Raw genomic sequence first — 26,566 nt, 5'->3', positions numbered from 1 at the left:
TTATAGCCATAGGGAAGGAGAGTATGACATAATAACCTTAGCAAATATCTGTAATCAACTGACTAAGGAATGAAGGAACCAAACAATGACAAACCTTCCCACTGCAGATTGAACTCATTGGTTAAGAGCTGCTCTTTCAGGATAAGGCCTAGCGCAGCCTGGCACAACATCTCACTGGAGGTCCCCTTCTTAGGAGGAAAGAGTTCATTATAATGCAGGGGGATAAAATTAGTATGGACATCCCCTGCTTCAAAGGCCGGGTGTCCAGACAGACTGAGTAGGAAATCAATATTGGTGTTCAGGCCTACAATCTGGAAAACAAGAGTGGACAAAATATTGTTCATAAAGAAATCTAAAAGTCTAGAAGATAATTTGACAACTCATTTACTCATTTACGCAATTCATTATACAGGCGGTCCCTACTTAAGAACACCCGACTTACAGACGACCCCTAGTTACAAACGGACCTCTGGATTTTGGTAATTTACTGTACTTTAGTCCTAGGCTACAATTAACAGCTATAACAGTTATAAATGATGTCTACAATGGAGTTTTAGGGTTAATCCTGGTTCTAATGACAACCCAACATTTTTAAAATACAATTGTGACAGACAACCAAAACATTTTGGCTGGGTTTTCAATGATAAAATATACAGTTCCGACTTTCATACAAATTCAACTTAAGAACAAACCTACAGACCCTATCTTGTATGTAACGCAGGGACTACCTGTATTGTTACCATTAAACCATTAGAGGGCGCATCCACACATTCCAGCTGCTGTCTGGAGACACTCAATAGCCAATAACTGCATGTTTTTAAGGTGAAAGCATGGGATTTACATTGACAATTATGCTGCTATTGTCACAGCTGAAAAGACAACTAGAATGTGTGGATACGTCCCTAAAATAATGGATATATACTTCATACAAGTCTACTCATATACACACTGGTTGTCTATAAAAAGACGTTTATAAAGGTAGCCAGAAGCAGAAATGTCAAGCCTGTTACCATAAACTTACGAGCTCCATATTATATCAGTCTTATATAACCCCAATATATATACACATATGGACATAAATATCCATAGGTAACTAGTGTTAGGCTGCTTTAGCACATTTAATAAGCTTTTTGGACATTTCTCACTTGAGAACAGCAATACCACAATACCACCCTGAACAAGTATGCAGATAGAATATTAGAGGGACCTTATCATTCATTTTAAACAGTCACACTCACGTCAAGAGAATGTAACATATCTTCTGCAATTTCAGATCTATACAAATGAGAACAATTTATTGCTACATTTATCAAATTTCAAAGTGACCAACATTAATATTATTGGCAAAAACTTAAAGGGTTTCTTTGTAATATATATACAGGCAGTCCCCAGGTTATGTACAGGTTCTGCAGGTTTGTTCTTAAGTTGAATTTGTATGTAAGTCGGAACTGTATATTTTAGAATTGTAATCCCAGTCAAAAATGTTTTGGTCTCTGTGACCATTGGATTTTAAAAATGTTGGATTTTCATAAGAACAGGATTAATAATAAAGCTTAATTGCAGACGCTTTTGTTTACTGTTATAGCTGTTTATTGTAGCCTAGGGCTAAAGTACAGTAAATTGCAAGAGCTACGTTTGTAACTAGGGGTCTGTAAGTCGAGTGTTCTTAAGTAGGGGACCGCCTGTATTGATAGTGTATTCGCAGTGGAGGACATCAATGTTTCCCCGAGTACTGAAATCCCAGGTCTAGCCTTGCTGATCAGCAGAATGATAAGGTCACAGAACCCAAGTTTATGGTTTCTATAGGCTTATATATTTGGGCAGCTGTGCCTGGTATGGCAGATTGCTCCAATCACAGGAGGACTCTCTTGAGCTCAATGCTTTAAACTTTATACTTAAGGATTTTTTTTAAACTTACATTGTACTGTTGCAAGCAAAACTTTAACTTGGTTAGTGCTGCTTGCCGATCTTTGGCCCACACGACTAATTTGGCAATCATGGGATCGTAGTGTACAGATACTTCATCACCTTTTAGAAATACAAGAAACAGCAGAACATTGAGCTTAAAGATATAACTGAAAGCATATGGCTCTAAGCATAACTTGTACAATTTTCTGAATTTTCTCTACTATTTGCCATATACAAGGTTTCCTTTGAAAGAAATTGTGTATGGGAGAAGAGCAGACTGCTTCACAACACAACTTTTAATTGATAATGTATTAATAGGAAAAATAGTCCCAAAAATATGAAATGAAATACACCTTGATCTAACCAATGTGGTGACATTTGCCATATTGAGTATTAAAATGAAATAGAACTAGTAAAATATAACTAGACCTGAGGGAGGGGTTTGATTTGTGAGGCCTGGGGTGGTTTACTGTGATAGAAGAGGGCAGCGGACATTGAGGAGGGCTGCCTGAGTGAGAAGAGAAACAAGACCTGGTGGGGGCAGTATTATAGTAGTTATATTCTTGTACATGGGGGGCAGTATTATAGTAGTTATATTCTTGTACATAGGGGGCAGTATTATAGTAGTTATATTCTTGTACATAGGGGGCAGTATTATAGTAGTTATATTCTTGTACCTAGGGGGCAGTATTATAGTAGTTATATTCTTGTACCTAGGGGGCAGTATTATAGTAGTTATATTCTTGTACCTAGGGGGCAGTATTATAGTAGTTATATTCTTGTACCTAGGGGGCAGTATTATAGTAGTTATATTCTTGTACCTAGGGGGCAGTATTATAGTAGTTATATTCTTGTACCTAGGGGGCAGTATTATAGTAGTTATATTCTTGTACATAGGGGGCAGTATTATAGTAGTTATATTCTTGTACAAAGGGGGCAGTATTGTAGTAGTTATATTCTTGTACAAAGGGGGCAGTATTGTAGTAGTTATATTCTTGTACATAGGGGGCAGTTTTATGTATTCTTGTACATAGGGGGCAGTATTATAGTAGTTATATTCCTGTACATAGGGGCGGTATTATAGTAGTTATATTCCTGTACATAGGGGCGGTATTATAGTAGTTATATCTTTCTACATAGGGGACAGTATTATAGTAGTTATATCCTTGTACATAGGGGACAGTATTATAGTAGTTATATCCTTGTACATAGGGGACAGTATTATATTAGTTATATCCTTGTACATAGGGGACAGTATTATATTAGTTATATTCTTGTACATAGGGGACAGTATTATATTAGTTATATTCTTGTACATAGGGGGCAATATTATAGTAGTTATATTCTTGTACATAGGATGCAGTATTATATTAGTTATATTCTTGTACATAGGGGACAGTATTATAGTAGTTATATCCTTGTACATAGGGGACAGTATTATATTAGTTATATTCTTGTACATAGGGGGCAATATTATAGTAGTTATATTCTTGTACATAGGAGGCAGTATTATATTAGTTATATTCCTGTACATAGGGAGCCATATTATAGTAATATTCTTGCACATAGGGCGCAGTATTAAAGCAGTTATATTCTTGTATCTAGGAGGCAGTATTAAAGTAATTATATTCTTGTACATAGGAGCAGTATTATGGTAGTTATATTCTTGTGCATAGGGGGAAGTATTATATTTATATTCTTGTACATGGGGCACAGTATTATATTTATATTCTTGTACATGGGGCGCAGTATTATATTTATATTCTTGTACATGGGGAGGAGTATTATAATAGTTAAATTGTTTCCAACTCGGGCAGCAAAAAGCCTAGGATCGTCCCTGTGCAGCAGATAGTGGGGGTCATTTACGAAGGGCCCGAATCGCGTTTTTACAGCAGGTTACCTGAATTTTTCCATTTTGCGCCAAATTTTACTGAATTACCCCGCGTTTTTGGTCGCACGCGATGGGATTGTGGCGCATCGGCGCCGGCATGCACGCAACGGAAATCACGTGCATGCACGTGGCCGTATGAAAACCCGACGGATTCAGAAAAACCACCGCATTTTTTTTAAAAAAGTGTCGCTTGACACGCGCTTACCTGCACCCAGCCCGGCTTGGTGAAGTTCAGTGAATTCCGACGAACTTCAGCGCAGCAGCGACACCTAGTGGACATCGGGGGAACTGCCTTAGTGAATCGCCGGAAGACCTGAATCCTCCACACAGAACGTGCCGCTGGATCGCGAATGGACCGGGTAAGTAAATCTGCCCCAATAAGTATGAATACCTGGCTGGCAGGGCACAGTTCGGAGCCCCAGCGTTCAGCCAGTTATTCACAATTACCTCCTGCATGGGTTTAGATAATTTCCATCATTATTATGGTCTTGTTTGTGCGCTGTACTATGGTTTTTGGCACACCTAGGGTTTTTGGTTAATAGTGCGGCCCCCTGACAATGCAGCCCTCTGACAGAAAAAGGTTGTGCACCCCTGCTTTGAATCAACCCTAAACTGTGAAGGTAGACATTTACAAATAGCAGTTGTCTTTATTCACCACCAGGTGGCACATGTACTCATGTGGCACATGTACTTCAATTCACTTACATGTTGTGAAAATGGGAAAGGGCAACCTACTCTGTAGTTCAGGTTTAGTACAGCAATGTCTGGAGTGTCTGTGCATTGTGTTACAGGCTATATGCAAAGTCAAGCATCTATTTTAAGATATCTATTGTGAAAGCTTTGTTTCCCGTCTTACATGCAATAAATTAAATACACTTTGACCTATGATATTTCTCAGCATATGACTTGGACTATACTCAGGATAAACCACCTAATACCTTTCTATGATATATCCTAGAATTAAAATCCTAGAATTAAAGGAAATCTACCATCAATCTACAATCTGCCTCAACTTCTGTGGGTGAGTCAGTGTAATAGAGTGTAAAACTAGATCACAAAGGGGCTAGGGTCGCCCCTCAGGCTTGTTAGCATTATTTTAAAAGTTGATTTTAGTAGGGAGGAGGCCATGGATAACAAATATAAGAAGATTACACAGTCACAGTGCCTGGATCTATGAGTAAGTGCCCAGGGTACAATATCCATTTCCCATTTTTAAAAGAATGTGACTTGCCTTGTTGTACTCCAGTCTCTATGCGAGTAGTGGCATCTGCTGGTGGAGTGGAGAGATGGATGAGTGGGCCAGCCCCTGGCATGAAGTTATTATGGGGATCTTCAGCATATATTCTAGCCTCAAATGCATGACCGTTCAGAGTGATCTCATCCTGAGTCATAGGGATCCTTTCCCCAGCTGCCACCTGCAAAAGTATATATCTGACATCAATTTATGTGATCTCCATCAGTTTTAATGTGAGAGCAGGAGTTCTTTTCTCTGTCCACCGTACTTAATATAGTCTCCATGAGAAAATCATCTGAGACCTTAGCTAAAATCTCTTTAGTTCTGGTCTAAACAAGCCCAACCTGCCAAAGATCCCTTCCAGATCTACTATAGGCTGAAAACTCTTAGCAGATTCAGGCTGCCCTATGTCAGTCTTAAAGTGGACCTGTCACCCTCAAAAACCGCACTAGGAGCTGCTTACTCTCCGAGTAGGAGAGCTTAACAGACGCAGCAGTGTTACAATGATAGCGCTATCAGAAACCTCCGATAACGCTATGTAACACAGCTGCGGAGTACAATAGAAACGCTCCTAGGCCGGCGGTCACTGCCCTGCGTCATGCGTCGTCCACTGATCCAGCCCCCTCATATATACGCCTAAAAGCGGTCCAGCGTATGTAGTGTACAGCGCAGCAGTGATAGTTAGCATTATCTGAGGTTTCTGATAACGCTAGCAGTGTAACACTGCTGTGTCTGTTTTAGCACTAGGAGCTGCTTAATAAACTCTTTGAGGGTGACAGGTCCTCTTTAATATATCCCCCACCCATTAAATCTTTTAATATAAAATGCTTTTTATCAAAATCTTAATAATGAGTTGATTGCGGTATAAAACGGTAGGTCACAACAACAGAAAAGTTAATAGGCATATATTTTCTGAAATGGTTACTGATAAAAATGCTACTATGCATAATTGAATGTTATGAATAGAAGACCGAAGTCCATCGGCAGACTAATCTATCTCATAGCATTAACTTTGTTCTTCTCGTGACAAGTTGTAAAAAGATAATGGGTTTCAATACTGTAAACTGGTCTATACACCCACAACACTGCATGCACCTACTACTAAATCATAACGGGAAAGGGGTGAGATTCGGACATAGGTGTGAGTGTATTATTAAAACTTCATTTTTATTTGAGAAATATTTTAAAATAAAATTAAGTTTTTTTTTTATCCAAAGTTGATGCACTTAGCACCTGTGCAATTTGCATTAAAAAGTTGGATATATCCCAAACTGTGTGCGCTCTTTATTTTTAGAGTTAGATATTAATACAGTATGTGTCGGTCATCCCCTATAGTTAGGACCTCCACTGATATAACTTCATTTGTTTAGGCTCTTTGTTCCTTTTATTTAGTCCTTCTGTGTGTAAAAAAATATTTCTACAACTTACCCTGCTGCTTTAAGACTATGTACCCGTCCAATCTCACCAAAGTTTTCACTAAATTATACTGGTATAGAATTAAAAGTGAACCCATCATCAGAAATTGGCCACATAAACCACTAGCAATATGTTATCAAGCAGCTGCGCAGCTTCTAGATCATGTTTTTTTTTCATGGCCTGGTGTGGTGGCATCATCCAGAAAATCAACTTTCAAGTGAGGTGTAAATTTGTTTTAACAGAAAAGAGTGTAGTCCAGCTTCCAACGAAAGGCAAAATTATGCGTTAAAAGTCCACTTTATTTAGAAAAAATAACATGATAAAAACATCATAGGACGTCCATGAAAAAGAAACTGACGCGTTTCGGGCGAAAAACGCCCTTAAGTTACGATTCATGGACGTCCTATGATGTTTTTATCATGTTATTTTTTCTAAATAAAGTGGACTTTTAACGCCTTTCGTTGGAAGCTGGACTACACTCTTTTCTGTTGCTGCTATTTACTGGCTCCCCAACCCAGGTGTCCGTGCAGCCACGAATCGCCATCTACATTGAATCTATAGGTGAGCTGAAGAACTTTTCTTTTTTCTTCTTTGTAAAATTTGTTTTATGAAGTCAAGGAGGTGGAGAGTTTAACACTGAAGTCAAGCTCTCCCTGCCTCAAAATGCCCACTGTAAATGATGGTCCTGCATCCAGGGACACCATTATCCAGATCTTATGAAGTCTGGCACATGATATCTATCACGGGGGGGATAGATGGAAATAAACTGTTCCATGAAAGAAGCTGCTCAGCCAATTTCTGATTACAGGATCCCTTTGAGGGCAGAGATAGTAACCATGCTTGGGTTAATGCTTTTCCATGGGTCTTTTATTTCTTTTTTATGTTACTAAAAGGAAACGCATCCCTAATGCAGTGTACCCGAACACTAAAACTCTGCTCGGAGTAAATTGGATATGACTGCCAGTCTCACTAAAGCAGCGTTCATCTCCAACAAACGCTGCCTGAGCACAGTCTCGGGTAGTACTAGCGGCGGAAGCCGAGAACAGTGAAACTCGGCGCTCCATCCTCTAGCTAAGTAGCTGTTCTATTAGGCGAGTATCAAAAGTAGAAAGTGACATTTACTACCTCTAATCTCTCCCTCAATACAAAATACCCCTACACTCAGGGATTGTACACCCATTTCCCTCTATTAGAAACCATATATGCCTCACCCGCAGTTGCCACTCTACAAGGTCAGTACCAGTGATCATCTCCGTGACCGGGTGCTCCACTTGCAGGCGAGTGTTCATCTCCATGAAATAAAAATTGTGCTCTGAATCCATAATAAATTCCACAGTTCCTAAAAACAGGGTGTAAAGGCACATGTCATAGAAATGCTGGGATGGCAGTAGACATGTAGGGTGTCTAGATGCCATTTATAGTTATTCTATACTTCATCCCCCGGTCACTGCTGCGCACATTTTCCTGTAATTGTTCTCTTTATTACCAAAAAAAGAGGGCTATTAAAACTGGACTGAGTAGTAGTTGGTCTCATTTTGAATTTGAAACATAACTGCACTAAAATCATAAGAGGTCTGGAATAAGAAATATCAGTGTACAGTGTCTGGTAGGCAACTCAGCCTAAAGTAAAGAATTCAGTAAAATTATATAGAAACCTTGATGACTACAGATGTCAATTCACAAAACATAACACTTTGTTTAGCTTCAATAAAATATCTATTTATTAAACACCACATAGTGCATCAAAGTGACTGTGAAAACCTTAAAGCTTTTTCAACCATGTCACGGCACTTGTCCAGTTGCGATGCCTCATGCAGGGGATGAACACATCTTTTAAAAGGGGATTTAAAGCAAAACATGATTTTGGATAGCTGAGAGCATGGATTGCTATTTGTATTGCCAGGCCGGCCTCTCTTCTGGTTAGCTAAACCGTCATATTACTAGCCTGGAGCGTTTCTGAATAAAACATTCATCATCAGGGGCAGATATATTTCATAGGACAGAGGGACTACCTCGTTCATTATAGCAGATCACACTGTCTAACAATTCATTTTACATAGCACACAGGGCTCCCGCATTGATAGCAGTGGTGAACCCGAGCGTGGTGCACGCCGAAGCTATAAACCCTAGGAACAGCCCCCCCATGTGATGTCGATGGCAAAACAGGACCCAATGTGCAATCTATTATTGAATTGGTGTTCATACACTACAGATATAGAATTATTTATGTTAAAAACTACAAACCACCGCATACATTGAAACATACCTGCTCCCACATAGTGAACGGCTTTAGCGGCTCTCACAGCGGCTTCTCCAAGTTTTCTCCTCACCTCTGGACTAATTCCCGGCTGGAAAGATTGATGTTTAAATAATATATAAACTAAGGCAACTATTCAAAAAAATTAACAGCGACCCCTTACCCCAGGTGCCTCTTCAATGATTTTTTGGTGTCTTCTTTGTACACTGCAGTCGCGCTCAAATAAATAGACTGCATTTCCATGTTGGTCCCCAAACACTTGCACTTCTACATGCCTGTCACAAAAGGAAAAAATGTAAGGTTTTCAAGTGTCATTAGTCTTTGTTTTATGTGTTACATTTACTTAGCCATTATGCCATTTTGTTGTATTAAAGGGAACCTGTCAGTATGTTGTCAAGCAGTTGAACAGCATGTTTCTTTCATGGCCCAGCTTAGTGGCATCATGCAGAAAATAAACTTTGAAGTGAGATGATAATTGGTTGTATAAAGTCAGGGAGGTGGAGTCTTTAACACTGAAGTCATGCTCTCCCTGCCTCTGGACACCTTGGACTTCAGGAGATCTGGTCAATGATGACCCTGGACGTAGGATCATCAGCACAGTGAAAAGTGCTTTCTAAGGCAAGGAAAGCTTGACTTCAGTTTCAAACTCTCCACCTCCATGACTTCATAAAACCAATTTACATCTCTTCAAAGTTAATTTTCTGGATGATGCCACCACTCCAGGCCATGAAAGAAACAATCAAAAAACTGCTCAGCAGCTTGACGATATACTTGTAGTAAAGTATTAAGCCGAATTCTGATGACAGGTTTCTTTTAAGAAAGTCAATGTAACATAATCCTAAAAGATATGTTTCAGAGATGTAAACTTACAGCGATGTATTGCATTTTATGGTGCAATATTAAGTCACACGCCCAAAGCCATAAAACAACAAGATAACTTTAACCATTTAATGCATGTTAAGAACAGATTATTTTCAAAGTCTCATCCAATGTGCTCTTTCGGCTTTAGTAGTCAGAAGCATATACATTTGTTATAGTGGGCTTAGTAACGGTTTAAGGGGAATAGTTTCAGAAGGCAATGTTGTTACCTTGGATTGTCCACAAATTTTTCAATTAACATGACATCATCGTTAAATGATTTTCTTGCTTCTCTTCGAGCCGACTCTAATTGTTCCACAAATTCTGCCTCTGACCTTGCGATCCTCATACCCTAAATTTATTGATACAGTACAATTTTAAATTAAGGATCGATTAGAGGTTGTACCATGAATAATAGTTAAAGAGTTGTCCTCTTTCAGTCATTAATTGATATTGTTATAATTTATAGATCAGTCCTCAGTTTTATTGCTGTCATTCTATAGAAAGTTTCCATGCAATTACTGTGTTTAAAGTCTGATCCAGGGTCATGTAGGTGCACACAGCCCTGTGCACCTGTGTTCCATCACATGACCAGGGACAGATTTGTATAAACAGGAAGTAAATATAAAAGATTTCTATAGAATGTCAGTAAGCAGAGATCTAGAAAACAAATTAAAATTACAAACATTGGCCCGTGAAATGTTTGTTATATCAAACTTTTTAGTTACAGCCAACATCAGGTCTGGCACTGAGGCAATGTGATCTATATGTAAGGTGCAGAGTGGGAAGAACCTCCAGCAATGTATGATGGTTACTTTAAGCCTGACTCATGTGGGAAAGATTACATAAAACATTTCCCAAAGTTTGTAACATATCCGTCAAATATTTTCTTATATTTATACTGTGTTTTTGTGTCATATATATCACAATACATTAAAATATTTCCAATATGAAAACTCCTTTAACCCCTTAAGGACGGAGGGTTTTTCGGCTAATTTCTCGCTCTCCAACTTCAAAAATCCATAACTTTTTCATTTTTACGTGTACAGACCTGTGTGAGGGCTTATTTTGTGCGTAACAAATTTTACTTTCCCGTAATGTTATTTATTTTAACATGCCGTGTACTGCGAAGCTGAAAAAAAATTCCAAATGTGGAAAAATTGAAAAAAAAACGCACGTGCGTCACGTTCTTGTGGGCTCAGTTTTTACGACTTTCACTCTTCGCTCCAAATAACACGCCTACTTTATTCTTTGGTTCGGTGCGATCGCGGTGATACCAAATTTATATAGGTTTTATTGTGTTTTAATACATTTTCAAAAATTAAACGAATGTGTACAAAAAAGAAAAAAAAATTTTTGCCATCTTCTGACGCTAATAACTTTTTCATACTTTGGCGCACGGAAATGTGTGAGGGGTCATTTTTTGCGAAATGAGGCAACGTTTTCATTGCTACCATTTTGAGGTCTGTGCGACATTTTGATCATTTTTTATGTTATGTAAAAAGGTGTAAAAGTCGCATTTCGGACATTTGGGCGCCATTTCCCGCCTCGGAGGTCTCCGCCGGCCGTAACCGTTTTTATATTTTGATATATCGGGCATTTTGGGACGCGGCGATACCTAATATGTCTGTGATTTTTACTGTTTGTTATGTTTTATATCCGTTCTAGGGAAAGGGGGGTGATTTGAACTTTTAATATTTTATTAATTTTTTTTATTTTTTAAACTTTTTTTTTTCTTTTTTTTTTCACTATTTTTTAGACCATCTAGGGTACATTAACCCTAGATGGTCAGATCGCTCCTACCATATACTGCAATACTACAGTATTGCAATATATGGCGTTTTTGCAGGTCATACATTACAATGAGCCACTGGCTCATTGTAACGAACCTGCATAAACCATGTAGCCTCGTGTCAAAAGAAGACCCGAGGCTACCATGGTAACCGATCGCCGCCCCCCGATGACGTTCGGGGGCGTGGCGATCGAAAAAAAGATGCGGGCGGCTTTGCGGGCGGCGTTTAGAGGGTTAATAGCCGCGATCGGTGCAAGCACCGACCGCGGTTATTAGCGGTGGGGGTTTTGTGCAAAATGCAAAAACCCCCACCTCTGTATGAAGAGGACTCAGCCCGTGAGCCCTCTTCATACATCCCTTATACCTCTGCGCCGTAGAGCTACGGCGCAGAGCGTTAAGGGGTTAAAGGTTAGATTATGCTTATGCAGAAACTAGAAAATAAGTTACCTTTCCACCACCTCCACGAACAGCTTTGATCATTACAGGGTAGCCTATCTTCCTAGCTTGTTCTTTAAGGTGCTGGTCAGACTGATCTTCCCCATGATACCCTTCTATGATCGGAACACCAGCAGCAGACATGATAGACTTTGAAGTGCTGAAAAATATAATGGTTATTCTTAATTTCTCTCTTGTGTCAAAAGTACCGTATATTTTGGACTATAAGACGCACTTTTTAGCAAGAAAAAATCTTGCAAAAAAAGTGTATGCCTCTTATAGATCGAAGGTCAGGAGGATCCAGCACTGCCAGACCCTCCTGACCAATGTAATGGAGATCGGGTGATGCCTTGATATAGAGCTGCACCCGTTCTCCCAGAGAGGAGAGCCTCTGCACTGCTCTCCCCTCTCTCCAGGGTCTTGGCCATGGCTATGCACTGCCTACAGGACCTGTCAGAATTGTGACTGATCACATGATTCCTACATCACCACAGGTCCTGATACTGCAAAAAATGGGGATATGCTGCGCTGGGACAAGGTAAGAAGAAGAAAATGGGAAGGAGGGGTGGGTTCTGTGTGTGTATTCATGTGTAGAGTAGGTCCCTGTGTGTTCCTTTTGTCTGTATAGTAGGGCTGTGTGTGTAGTACTTCCCAGTGTGTACCTTATGTGTGTATAGCATAGCCGTGTGTGTATTTATGTGTAAAGTAGTTCCCAGAGTGTTCCTTATGTGTGTATAGTAGAGCTGTGGGTGTAGTAGAGCTGTGTGTGTGTATATCTGTATGTTGCAGTGCCCACTGTGTATAGCACTGCACAGTGTATGTAGCAGTGATGAGTGTGTTGCTATTTCTGTTTGTGTGTGTAAAGCTGATCTGCATGTGTAAATGTATGGCTGAAGGAGAGCTGTGTGTGTAAATGTATGGTTGAAGGAGAGCTGTGTGTGTAAATGTATGGCTGAAGCAGAGCTGTGTCTGTAAATGTATGGCTAAAACAGAGCGGTGTCTGTAAATGTATGGCTGAAGCAGAGCTGCGTGTGTAAATGTATGGTTGAAGCAGAGCTGCGTGTGTAAATGTATGGTTGAAGCAGAGCTGTGTGTACTGTGCTTCAGTGCGACCAACAGGGGTATTTTAATTGGTGTAAAATATATTTTTCCTTTTTTGGAAGCCTAAATCTGGTGTGGGCCCAGAGGCACAGATGCTAAATATTACCTCTTAATCCCCATGTCTCGAATGGCAGAAGATGGAGGTCCTATAAATATTATATTCTCCTTCTTACATAGTTCTGCAAATTCTGTATTTTCTGACAAGAAACCATAACCTGGATGAACAGCCTATTAAAAAACAAAAGATAAGAATAATGAAGTTAATAAAGTAATATATTAACAGGAATGTTTATTTTGCTTGAATTGCTTGTGGTTTGGCCACAGCAATCAAAATACATTTTTGATTTCGATTGCAGCAGAATGATAATCAAATGAGCCTCCAGTAGTTCATTACTGACAATGATAATCTTTATTTATATAGCTCCATCATATTCTGCAGCACTTTACAAATGAAAGGGGACATATACAAATATATTATATTTCAGAGTACAAACAGTCATGTGATCCAATAGGAGTGAGGACCCTGCTCGCGAGCGTTTACACAGTCTATGAGGATGAAGGGGGTGACACAAGAGGTATTACCATTGTATAATCGGCCAGACATTCTTTATAAAGGAACAGAATAAAATAATTTAATACATAAAAATTCTGCTGCTTGAGCCAGGCATCAGTCGCCATCTTATATACAAAGTCCAAGATCAATGGGACTACAGAGAAGCCTGGAGATCAGTATCTGGTGTTTTCCGGATAACAGACGGGAGGAGGACCAAGGATGGGTTAGTAAAGAGATTGAAATTTCATGCAGTTAGCGAGTGTGATTCAAGAGTTTAACACCACGATACCAAGAGGACTAAATGCAGAACTGGAAGTCTTTGGCTTTTTTTAAACTATATCATAAACGAGGGCGGTTCAATAAGTACCCGTGTTTGACAACAGAGGGCGTTCCTGAATGAAGTTGGGGTTATCATCGTGAACTACCATTTATCAACAAATTGTAGACTGATTGAAAGATTAGTTTGGATTTGGCAGCCATTTGAGAAAGACGTATTTTGGGATTTTCGCTAAGATGGAAAAAGAGCAGTATCATTCAGTAATTCGCTTTCTGTTTTTGGGATGGGAAAAAATGTGGGGAGATAAAAGCAGTTGGATGCTGTTTATGGGGGACACTTCTCCATCTATGACCACTGTTAGACAAATTTAAATGTAGGCAAAGATCAGTTTTTGATGAGAAGCGACCAGGACCAGGAAGCGACCAGGACACCCGGCAGATGTGGTTACCGAGGAAATCATTCAAAAAGTCCACAACATGAAACTGGCTGATCGACAAACGAAAGTGCGCGAAGTAGCAGAGGCCGTAGGCGTGTCGACCGGAACGGCAATTAATATTTTACATAAGTTGCTGGCCCGATGGGTGCTGCGATTGCTCATGATGGACAACAAGTGGATGCGGCTTCGAAGCAGTGTTTGGAGCAATTTAAGCGATATCCGAAGGAATTTTTGTGTCGAGTTGTCACGGTTGATGAAACAGGGATTCATCATTACACACCAGAAACTAAACAACAATCAAAACAATGGATTTCTCCCAGGAATTCTGCTCCAAAGAAGGTGAAGACGGTCCCATCGGCCAGAAAGATCATGGCGACGTTTTTTTGGGATGCGAATGGCGTCATCCTCATGGATTTTTTAGAAAAAGGAAGAACGATCACTGGACAATACTACAGTGAGTTATTGGACCGCTTCGACAAAAAAATTGAAGGAGACACGGCCGCATTTGGCGAAAAAGAAGGAGCTGTTTCAACACGATAGCTCCCCCAGAAGAAGCCATTCTGTGGCGAAACACGTGTCGGGGCTGTGTTTCTTCTTTTTGGTCTGTGGTTTGTATGCTTCCACTTACCTTTCCTGTCACCTTTGTTTATACTTTAGGTACTTTATGCTGGGCATAGTTGCAATAGGCCAGTGTATCTTATACTTAGATGTGATGCCTGAATTTGTCCAACTCGCCCGATGACTGACCCTGGTCCCACCTACTAAGCACTTTAAGTTTTGTGCAGGAATGTTTACATATAGCTTTACTATGGTTACACCCGGGCCTTTGTAATTACCTCTTTGTCTGTTTGTCACTCCTCTATCTGTTTGCCATATTTTTAAACAATTGATATTATTACTTGAATAAAGTTTAAAATTATTTTATAATGCTATTCATATGTCACTTTCATTCTTTTTATTGATGGGTTTAGTTATTCAACAATTCGTATTCACCCAATCTGGCTGCCTGCGACTTCTTCTTGTTCCCTAACATGAAGAAATGGCTCGCCGGAAAATTTTTTAGCTCAAACGAGGAAGTCATCGCCAAGACAGAGAAGCGTATTTTGGAGAGTTCGACAAATCCTATTTGTTCGAGGGGTTAATAAAATGGCAGGAACATTGGGAGAAGTGCATCTTAAATGGTGTCTTCATTTCTAAAACGGGTACTTATTGAACCGCCCTCGTACACTACATACACTTTTATCATTACACCATTGTCAAGTATTCGATATTAAACAATCACAGTGAATGGCAATCTATGTTCACTATGACAGGTGTCAGGCTACCTTTCCCAGATGCCAATGCTTCCATTTCATATTCACTGTTATCTCTTCTTTTCCTCATTTCATTATTTGATTTCACGTTACATAGTTTTTTTTTTTTTTATTGTATTTTATATTGTACATTATTATTTTATTATGTTATTTTCCAGATATCATCAAACATGTTAGATAAATTCTATATACAATATAAGTCAAGTGCAATAACACCATATAATGTACAACTTAAATAATGGCTGTGTGTGTGTGTGTATATATATATATGTGTGTGTGTATATATTATATATAATCTATTATTAAATATCAACATACAATACTATTTGCAATCCAGGCCTACAATATGCAGCAAACACCCACCTTGTACGGAGAGGGCTCGGCCAGTGATCCCTCTCCATAAAGTGGGAGTCGACGTGTGAAGTAATAGTACGTCACACATCGGTAAGGGGTTAAAGCTGGAACTGCCATAATTTTTCAACAAAGATTGCTGATCATAAGTATGAACTATTTTCTTTGCATCCCAAGCTTTAGAACTCTAATAGAGTTATATGCTCCGCTCTATACCTTTTTATACCATTTCTGCTCTGATAGTCTGCGTGACACACAGACAGTAGCAGAAGCATGACCTCTTTACTTTTAGGTTACCCAGATAAACAGGTTATAGTGCTGCTTTCTCTTTTACATTGTATTCCAATTTGATAGGTTGTGTGATAGGTCTGCCTAAAGAGATGGATTTTAAGAGCACATTTGAAGCTTTGGAGGTTGGGTATTAGTCTGATAGTCCAGAGAATTTCAGGGACTATTTTATATCAGTAGAATAGGTGATTGATATCAGATGGATAAGGGTATGTATAGAATGCGTTTTCCATGACGCAATTATAGGTGAAAATCTCACAAAAAACACAACTACAAAGCACCATATTACCTGGGCACCTGATTCTTTAGCTACTTGTAGTATTTTGTCCCCACGAAGATAACTTTGTTGAGATGCAGCTGGTCCAATAAGATATGCTTCATCTGCCTGAAATTTCACAAAAAAAGGGAGTTAAAGCAGGATACATCATACTGCATGTTCCATACACATATAATGAACTATTTGCTCCTCCAGAGAACATGGTGCATGGTAGTGTAGAGTGACAAGAGGAATCCCATACCAATGAGACATGCATAGAGTTCCTGTCCGCTTCACTGTAAACAGCCACAGATTGTACACCCATCTTCTTGGCGGTCCGCATAACCCTACAAGCAATCTCTCCTCTGTTCGCAATCAGCACCTTCTCAATCTTACTTCTTCCTATGTAACAAAAAAAGACACATTTGGCGTCCATGAAAAGTAATAGTCTTCTCAGTTGTATAAGGGCTGTTTCACACGTATGACGACGTCATCCACGGGCTGCACACAGAGCAGAGGATGGGAGGAGGAGGAGCAGCACATCTTCATGAGATCTCCTCACCCATTATAATCCACACCTGCGTTAGGTTTCAAAACAAAAATCTGAAAAACGGTGAATGCACCCTGAGCAACTAGAACGGAAATGACAATCTGAGTAACTCCTCCCCATTCCATCTGATTTGCATTTCAAAATTTTATTCAAATGCCACATGTGAACTGAGGGTGCAGTCACGCGTCGCGTTTCACGCATGCGTTTAAATACGCCTTGCAACAGCTGAAGAGAAATTTGCCTAATTAAACAGCTGTTAAACACTTGCATTTACAAAATACAACCTTTAACGTATTGTTAACGCGCATGTTAACAAATGCATGTTTAAAAGGGGTATTTTCCTAAATGTGCATATTAACACGTGTTAACACCACATAAACGCATGCATTTGTTAACACATGTGTTAACAAAGCGTTAATGGCTGCTTTTTGGATGAAATCTTTTGCGTTTAGTTATTAAAAAAAAACAAAATTTGGCAAAAATTTGGAAAAATTCTTTATTTTCAATGTTCTAAATTCTCTACTTTTGATGCAGATAAAATAAAAATAAATTCATAACTTACATTTCCCAAATGTCTGCTTTATGTTTGGATGGTTTTTTAAGATTCCACATATTTTACTAGAATTTTATGAGGCTCAGAATTTAGGGTTCATTTTTCACATTTTTTGTAAAATCACCAAAACCCGTATTTAGATGGACCTGCTCAACTTCTAATTGACACAGAGAGGCCTAAATAATAGCTAGACTCGTAAATTACCCCATTGTGGAAACTACACCCCTCAATGTATGAAAAACCACTTTTAAGAAGTTTGTTAACCCTTTAGGTGTTTTATAGGGGTTAAAACAAAATGGAGGTGCAGTCTGCAAATTGTAATATTTTTTCACAATACACTCATTTTGGGTGGAAAATTAAACATTTACAATGGATTTAATGAAAAAAAGGCTCCACAAAGTTTGATACCCAATTCCTCCCGAGTACACCGATACCCCATATGTGGTGGTAACCTGTGTGTATGGGCGCATGGCCGGGCATAGAAGAGAAGGAGGCGCCATGCAAAGCAGATCTGCAGTGTCACATTGTACAGGCTATAATTCTTTTCTTTTTTTTTTTTTTTTTTTTATTGTGGACCTATAGGGGCTTATTTCTTTTGACACATGAGATGTACTTTTCTGGTGCATAATTTTGGGGTATCTATAGCTAATTGGTGAGATTTTATTAACTCTTTGTTGGTGGAGGAAATGAAAATCATCAATTTTTAGGAAAATTTTTATGTTTTTTTTTTTGGTTGTTAACCGTACCATAAAATTATTTTTATTCTATGGGTCGCCACGATTACGAAAAAGACCTCATTTATATAGATTTTTTATTTTTTCCCATTTTTCCTGAATAAAAAGTAATTTGGCAAAAATGTTGTTAATTTTAGCATCACCGTGTTTCATATGCATAACTTTTTCATATTTCGCCTCAAAAATCTGTTTAATCTGTTTAAGGGCTTATTTTTTGCAAGAAGGATTGTTCTTTTTAGTGGTCTTATTTTAGAGTGCATAACATTTTTTAAATCACTTTTTAGAGCATTTTTTATAGGGTATTAATTGAAAATTATCTTTTTTGGAGCTTTTTGGGTTTTTTTTTTTTACGGGTTCACTTTACGGTTCTAATAATGATTCTGTTTTATTATGCAGATTGTTACGGACGCAGGGATACCAAATATGTGGGGGTTTGTGTATTTTATTCAATTGTACTGAATAAAAGCTAATTTGAAGAAAATCTTGTTCATTTTAGCATCACCATCTTTTCATATGCATAACTTTTTTATTTTTCGGCTGACAAATCTGGTTAAGGGCTTATTTTTTGTCAGAAGAGTTGCTCTTTTGAGTGGGCTTATTTTAGAGTGCATAACATTTTTTAAATCACTTTTTATAGCATTTTAATGGGGTATTAATTATAAATGATCTTTTTTCTGAACGTTTTTGCGTTTTTTTCCCTCCGGCGTTTATCGTGCGGGTCCAGTAACGATTCTGTTTTATTATACAGATTGTTACGGACGCGGCAATACCAAATATGCAGGTTTTTTTTGTGTTTTTTATACTTTATTAAGTGTTTTTATGGGAAAGTGACATTTTAGGGGTTTATACTTTAATGTATTTATTTTTTATTTATTCTAATGTGTAGTGTTCAGTGTTTTTCACTTTTTTTTTTAACTTTCCATACTTGAACTTGAACCAGCAATGCTCTGATCGCTGGTTCAAGTTCAATACACTGCTCTACAATACTATTTTATTGTAGAGCAGTGTAATCTGTCTGGCATGCTCAGACACTTTACAGTCAGACTCGGAAGGGATCTGACTGCCAGGGAGAGCGGGCAGCTCCGGGGCACATGGCAGTGCTCGGAGCTGCCCAGAAGTGGATCGGATCCCCCGGTAAGCAGCGTGGGGGATCCGATCCATAGCGCAAACACCCTTACATGCCGCGGTCATGCTTGACCGCGACGTGTAAGGCGTTAACACCCACGATTGGAGTCGGCTCCGACCGTGGGTGTTAGCTGACAGTCGCTGCTTCTGGTGCCGGCTCCGTTCGAGAGCCGGTGCCAGAAGCAGGACGTTATAGCACGCCCCAGTGCGCTAAGCATGTAGCACCGGGGACGTACTATAACGTCCTGGTGCGCCTAGGGGTTAACTAGGCAAATCTCTCTTCAGCTTTTGCAATGCGTTTTTAAACGCATGTGTTACACGTGACATGTGACTGCACCCACAGCCTTAGGGTGAAGACACACGTGGCGTTTTTAGGCCGTTTTTAGTAAAGCGTTTTCAGATTGGAAAAACACGCATGCGTTTTTGACCAGTTTGAATTAAGATAATTGGTCAAACCTGTCAAAAGCGCATGTGTTTTCAAAAAAACCACGGGCTGTCAAAAAACGGCCCAAAAACGGGCTAAAAACGCCACGTGTGTCTTCACCCTAAGGGCGCGTTCACACGTTGCGTTTTGGTCGCATTTTCATTGCGTTTGAAACGCATATACTACAGCTGATGAGAGGTGATTTGGCTAATTACATTACCGTTTATGTTTGTAAATGCAATGTTAACGCATCGCTACAGCTGAAGGGAGATTTGCCCAATTAAACATCTGCTAACAATTGCGTTTAAAAAACGCATGTGTTAACCGCGATGTTAACGCATGCGTTAACAATGTGTTAACAAATGCATGTGTTAACCGCAATGTTAACGCATGCATTAACACTTGCATTTTGTAAACGCAAGCGTTAACAGCTGTTTAATTAGGCAAATCTCCCTTCAGCTGTAGCAATGCGTTTTTAAACGCATGCAGTAAACGCGACGTGTGACCGCACCCTGAGGCTGGTGCCACACATACCGCTTTGTCTGCGTTTGAAAACGCAGACAAAGCCGCACCCACCAGGGCGGCCCGCGGCCCGATCGCATTAGCGTTTCTATGAAAACGCTTGCGATCGGGAATGAGCCGCCGGTGTTTTGCGTTAATTTAATGGAAAACACGGGCGGCTCATTCCCGATCGCAGGTATTTCCATAGAAACACAGATGCGATGTGGGTGCGGCTTTATCTGCGTTTGCGTTTTCAAAGACAGACAAAACGGTACGTGTGGCACCAGCCTTAGGGTGGTGTCACACGTGGCATTTGGAACCTGTTTTAGTCATGCGTTTTGCGTTTTTGTCAGTTTTTAAATTAAGATAATTGACTGAAAACTCCAGCTTAAAAAAAAAAAAAAAGAGACTAAAAACGGGTTCAAAACGTCACGTGTGACACCACCCCTTAAGGCCGGCGCCACACATGGCATTTTGAACCTGTCTTTGGGCCATTTTGAAGCAGTCCGTTAAAAAACGCATGCTTTCTTCGAAAACGCATCGGTTTTTGACAGATTTTACCAGTTATCTTAATTAAAAGTGGTCAAAAACGCATGCGATTTCAAAAACCGCCTGCATTTTTCAACGAATATGGTTTTTAATGGACGGCTTCAAAACGGCAGGTGTGCCATCGGCCTAAAGGTGGTGACACACCGGCCGTTTTTAGTTATTGCGTTTAGTTATTGCGTTTTCAGATCGCATGCGTTTTTTAATGCATGCGTTTTTTTCCGATCTGAAAACGCACTACTAAAAACGGCCTAAAAACGTCACGTGTGTCACCACCCTAAGGGTGAAGACACACGTGGCGTTTTTAGAAACGCATGCTTTTTTGAAAACGCATGCTTTTTTGACCAGTTTGAATTAAGATAATTGGTCAAACCTGTCAAAAACGCATGCGGTTTTTAATGATGTGAAAACGCACTAACTAAAAACTGCCCAAAAACGGCCTAAAAACGCCACGTGTGTCTTCACCCTTAGGGTGGTGACACACATGACGTTTTTAGCCCGTTTTTGGGCCGTTTTAGATTTCATTTTTTTAAAACGCATGCGTTTTTGCCCGTTAATTGCGCGAATTCGGAAAAACAGACAAAACCACATGCGTTTTCAAAAAACGGATGCGTTTTTAACGATCAGAAAACGGCCCAGATAGGTCATTTCCTAATGCTTCAGGCCGCGGTCAAACATACTGCTAGGAGTCCATCATAACGCGACGCTAGCGCACAGGGGGAGGTCCTCGGTCCGAACGCACATGCGTTTCCAGGGAAACGCATGCAATTGATAAGCTGATCGCATGCGTTTCTCTGGAAACGCATGTGCGTTCGGGCCGAGGACCTCCCCCTGTGCGCTAGCGTCGCGTTATGACCGCAGCCTCACATGAAATACTATTTATATGACATTAATACACAATAAAATATTTCAATATCTCAAATCTAATATTAGAAATATAAGTTTATATTATAATAACATCCTACAATCACTGATGATATAACACAGAGAAATGCTGAGCTCAGAAAATACAATAACTTACCTGCAGATGCATATCTAATGGGAACAGGGCCAAACGTCCTAAGATAAAAACAGCAACAGGTCAGTGTATGAATACAGAACAATGTGAGGATATTTTTATGTATGACATGTAACAGGTAGCACATAGAAATGCACTTCACTTTCTTCCTTCATAGGGACATGACAGTCCATACAGCTAATACAGCTCAATGGCCCACTGGTCAAAATGTTATGGTATATCCCAGTGACATTATAAAATGGGAATGCTCCTTTTATAGGAATTACATGTAGATTTTCAAGCATATAGTGCCAACCTACACAGTGTCACTATATGCTATTACAACTAAAACCCCTAGGGCCGGCAGCACATTTTCAGACTTCAAAATGTTCTGTATTTCAAACTGATAGTAACTAATTTGGGCAGTAAGACTAACTAACAGTTACCATATCTCCGCTTTGTGTTGACATGATTGTAGAAGTGTCCTTTTCTTTTATTACGACGCTAGAAAGATCACAAATCAAACAGCATTCTCTCAAATTTTCAAGAAAATTTTAGAATAAATTATTTTAGGGAAAATTTAATGTCTATAGCGGTTTTGGAAGATCTGTTAATAGAAACCCCCACAAGGCCACAGGTTGAATCCATACTTTGTGATTTACAGCAGGTCATTCTGGCACTGCAAGGGTGGTAATGCTAAAGATATAAGTCGCCGGCTGCTCAAACCTTCTGACAGGTATAATGTGAAATGTGACCTGTGTGTTTCCAGCCTTTGAGGTTAAAAACTAAACATAACCATTATTAATATTATAATAAATGTAATGTGGTGTTATACTTATTATCATGTATGTAATGTAGCCTTATATAAGGAGCACACAGTGGTACAGTATAAAGACAAGGTGGAGGCGTTGTCCCAAACAACCAATCAGATTCCAGCTCTCGTTTTTTAACAGACCTGTGACAATGTATCAGACACCTGGTTGGTTGCTATTGGCAATATCACCCGCTTTTCCTCCGGCTTTCCCTCCGTGTACTATATGAGCAGTGCACAGCATGGCAGGGTGCTGGCACCTATAGGGATTCTACACATAGATCCTAATCCACAGCTACCATCACGGCCTCTAATGTGTGGGCGCTATAATTCAGACATGGAGTAACCCACCGGAGGCGTAGCAGGGCTGCTGGAAGCCCCGGGCAGCGTCTTCTGCTAAGAAACACCAAGGTGGCCGCCATGTTAGCGTCTCGCTGACAACCGGGTGACACTTGTGACCCGCCCCCTTTCGCGTGCTGACACCTGAGGGAGGGGGGGGGCGCGGCGTGCGGGGGAGGGGGGCAGACAGATGGATCAACCTGATCAATAATACTGATATTGATATGTATTTTATTTATTTCTATTCACTATCTATCAGTGGCGGCCTGTGCTCTCCTCTGCAGGACCTTGATGACGTCACACGGCATGTGACCGGGCTGATAGCGTATCACGTGATTGCGGGGTGGAGAAGAACATAAGGGGGCGTGTAGTGGGCGGGCCGGCCTTGTCACTCACCTGAAGGGAGGTCCTGTAGTTTGTGTAAGGAGGGGTATGCTATGCAGTGTATAGGATGATGCTGATGTAATGTAGTTGGACGTGCAGTAGATTGCTGTGGAGTATAAGCATAGTATATGTTCAGACACTACAGAAACCTGCAGTCACTTTCTGGTAAATCTGTTAAAAACTATCCCATGGCAGCCGCTAGGTCCTGGGCTGAAGCAGAAGAACAATGTGTGTGTGTGTACTGTGTGAAGCCCATCACCCGCCCCCCCATCTCTGTTGCGTGCAAGCCGTCGCCGATGCGCCAAAAGCTGATCGCGTGCGCCAAAATCCCGATGTAATAATTCAGGGCAAAACGTAAATTGTCGGGAAACCCGATGATAATGCGCTCTGCGGACCCTTAGTAAATGAGCCCCCATATGTCAAGCAGTATGTGCTGATTTTCCTTGTTTCCATGACCCTTGCTTACTAATGAATGCATGGTCTACATCCACCAAAATGTTGGTACAATAAAACGCAACCAATACACGATATTAACTCAGACATACACTCACCGGCCACTTTATTAGGTACCCCTGTCCAACTGCTCGTTAACACTTAATTTCTAATTAGCCAATCACATGGCGGCAACTCAGTGCATTTAGGCATGTAGACATGGTCAAGACAATCTCCTGCAGTTCAAACCGAGCATCAGTATGGGGAAGAAAGGTGATTTGAGTGCCTTTGAACGTGGCATGGTTGTTGGTGCCAGAAGGGCTGGTCTGAGTATTTCAGAAACTGCTGATCTACTGGGATTTTCACGCACAACCATCTCTAGGGTTTACAGAGAATGGTCCGAAAAAGAAAAAACATCCAGTGAGCGGCAGTTCTGTGGGCGGAAATGCCTTGTTGATGCCAGAGGTCAGAGGAGAATGGGCAGACTGGTTCGAGCTGATAGAAAGGCAACAGTGACTCAAATCGCCACCCGTTACAACCAAGGTAGGCAGAAGAGCATCTCTGAACGCACAGTACGTCGAACTTTGAGGCAGATGGGCTACAGCAGCAGAAGACCACACCGGGTGCCACTCCTTTCAGCTAAGAACAGGAAACTGAGGCTACAATTTGCACAAGCTCATCGAAATTGGACAGTAGAAGATTGGAAAAACGTTGCCTGGTCTGATGAGTCTCGATTTCTGCTGCGACATTCGGATGGTAGGGTCAGAATTTGGCATCAACAACATGAAAGCATGGATCCATCCTGCCTTGTATCAACGGTTCAGGCTGGTGGTGGTGGTGTCATGGTGTGGGGAATATTTTATTGGCACTCTTTGGGCCCCTTGGTACCAATTGGGCATCGTTGCAATGCCAGAGCCTACCTGAGTATTGTTGCTGACCATGTCCATCCCTTTATGAGCACAATGTACCCAACATCTGATGGCTACTTTCAGCAGGATAATGCGCCATGTCATAAAGCTGGAATCATCTCAGACTGATTTCTTGAACATGACAATGAGTTCACTCTACTCAAATGGCCTCCACAGTCACCAGATCTCTATCCAATAGAGCATCTTTGGATGTGGTGGAACGGGAGATTTGCATCATGGATGTGCAGCCAACAAATCTGCGGCAACTGTGTGATGCCATCATGTCAATATGGACCAAAATCTCTGAGGAATGCTTCCAGCACCTTGTTGAATCTATGCCACGAAGAATTGAGGCAGTTCTGAAGGCAAAAGGGTGTCCAACCCGTTACTAGCATGGTGTACCTAATAAAGTGGCCGGTGAGTGTATATTTGACATATCTCTAGACTGCCTAATTGTAATGACTTTCTAAAGCATTTTCAGGAGTGGTATCTATCTATCTGGTTCAGTAAATGTTAAGGGAAACCTGTTACCAACTTACACCCCACTAAACTAACAGTCCCCTCAGGTAGGGTAAGCAATATGGTTTTTAGAATTACCTCCATGTTGCGAAATATCATCGGTTGACCTATAAAAAAAAAAATCCAAAGTCACAGGAACATGACCTGAAAAGAGCCAAAGAGATCCAGAGACTAGTCACACTGAGAGGCTGCAGGGGGAGTCACTTCAGATGCTGTTATATTGGACTTTATATTACCTAGAACCATATTAAGTCTTTCAAGATGCATTAGGTTTGTGGTTGTGTGATCTACAGAACTGTATCTGTATCTTTATGTATTCCAAATGTATTCAGCTGCCTGTATATCCTGCATCTATGATTTGATAGACGAGATTCTTATCTTAAATATGACACTAAATGGATGTGTCTAGGTATTACAAAACTGAACATAGGGGCATCTAAGTTCAACTTCCCTTCAAGTCTGACAGTGTGACTTATCTCGGCTTCTCTTTAGCTATTTTCAGCTCATTTTCACATGACTTTTTTATGTATATGTTATTGGATGAGTTTTAACACTCATATACCCTACCAGTAGGGGGTGGTAGTTTAAAGTTTTACAGGGGGTAACTTTGGTTAGTCTGATTCCAGTTAAAGAGAAAAATACATACAGTATATTGAAAAAAATGGCTCCTCAACTGCAGCCTTCAACATATGTCTCTATAGGATTGCATTCAATGGATTATTTTATCAGAGCTTGTTCGACAGAAAACAAGCATACAAGCACTGAAATAGGTGCACAGCGAGAAATTGCAACTATTTACCCGCTTACGCCACCTCCACGCCAAGTCAGCAGGAGCTAACATTGGCTCTGAGGGAACACTCATAGGGGGAGATTTATCAGAAAGGTCTAAAAGCAAAGCTGTTCATGGCAACCAATCAGAGCTCAGCTTTCATTTTATAAGCTGCTGTGAAAAAATGAGAACTGAGCTCCGATTGGTTGCCATGAGCAACTGCAATAGTATTGCTTTCAGAGACTTTTGATAAATCTTCCCAACTGTCTACGTTTAGTAGAGTCTGTGGACGGTTGCCGGTGGCATCCGTTTCTCATAGACCATTTAATTTATGCTAAACACTTTACATTTTTTTCTTTTTTTACAGAAGTGAACAGGATGAAATAACGCTTTAAAAAATAGATGTGAACTTAGACAACTTTTGCCTCCTGCACAATAGAATGACTCATGGAAGATGTATTTCTGTTCTGCAGCTGACATTTATTACTGGCCATATAGATAGCAGTCTTATTGAGACAGAGGCTTCTTATTAGACATGTATAAAGGTCTTATTGAGACAATGGATTATAGAAAAGCTGTAAACGTTGTGTGTGCATATTATTCAAAGT

General features: G+C 40.2%; 1 protein-coding gene across 2 annotated transcripts in view; it reads right to left on the bottom strand.

Annotated features, from left to right (window-relative positions):
* Positions 1-23,238, bottom strand: part of MCCC1 (methylcrotonyl-CoA carboxylase subunit 1) — a 41,309-nt gene extending 18,071 nt beyond the window's left edge. Inside the window, exons 1-13 of one of the 2 annotated variants that reach the window (XM_072142730.1) lie at positions 22,959-23,238; positions 21,821-21,858; positions 16,629-16,768; positions 16,400-16,495; positions 12,999-13,120; positions 11,804-11,951; positions 9,795-9,916; positions 8,870-8,981; positions 8,716-8,797; positions 7,661-7,788; positions 5,031-5,214; positions 1,919-2,028; positions 95-311 (exon numbers count right to left, since the gene is read on the bottom strand). In XM_072142730.1, coding sequence (XP_071998831.1) covers positions 95-311; positions 1,919-2,028; positions 5,031-5,214; positions 7,661-7,788; positions 8,716-8,797; positions 8,870-8,981; positions 9,795-9,916; positions 11,804-11,951; positions 12,999-13,120; positions 16,400-16,495; positions 16,629-16,768; positions 21,821-21,858; positions 22,959-23,029 — 1,570 coding nt within the window. In that variant the 5' untranslated portion in view covers positions 23,030-23,238. Of the gene's footprint in view, positions 1-94; positions 312-1,918; positions 2,029-5,030; positions 5,215-7,660; positions 7,789-8,715; positions 8,798-8,869; positions 8,982-9,794; positions 9,917-11,803; positions 11,952-12,998; positions 13,121-16,399; positions 16,496-16,628; positions 16,769-21,820; positions 21,859-22,751; positions 22,777-22,958 lie in introns of those variants that run through there. The other variant, XM_072142731.1, reaches the window with a different exon arrangement.
* Between the last annotated feature and the right edge of the window lie 3,328 nt (positions 23,239-26,566).

Source organism: Engystomops pustulosus, chromosome 3 (assembly GCF_040894005.1).
Source record: "Engystomops pustulosus chromosome 3, aEngPut4.maternal, whole genome shotgun sequence".
Classification (NCBI taxonomy): domain Eukaryota; kingdom Metazoa; phylum Chordata; class Amphibia; order Anura; family Leptodactylidae; genus Engystomops; species Engystomops pustulosus.
This window is presented reverse-complemented; position numbering and strand designations above follow the sequence as displayed.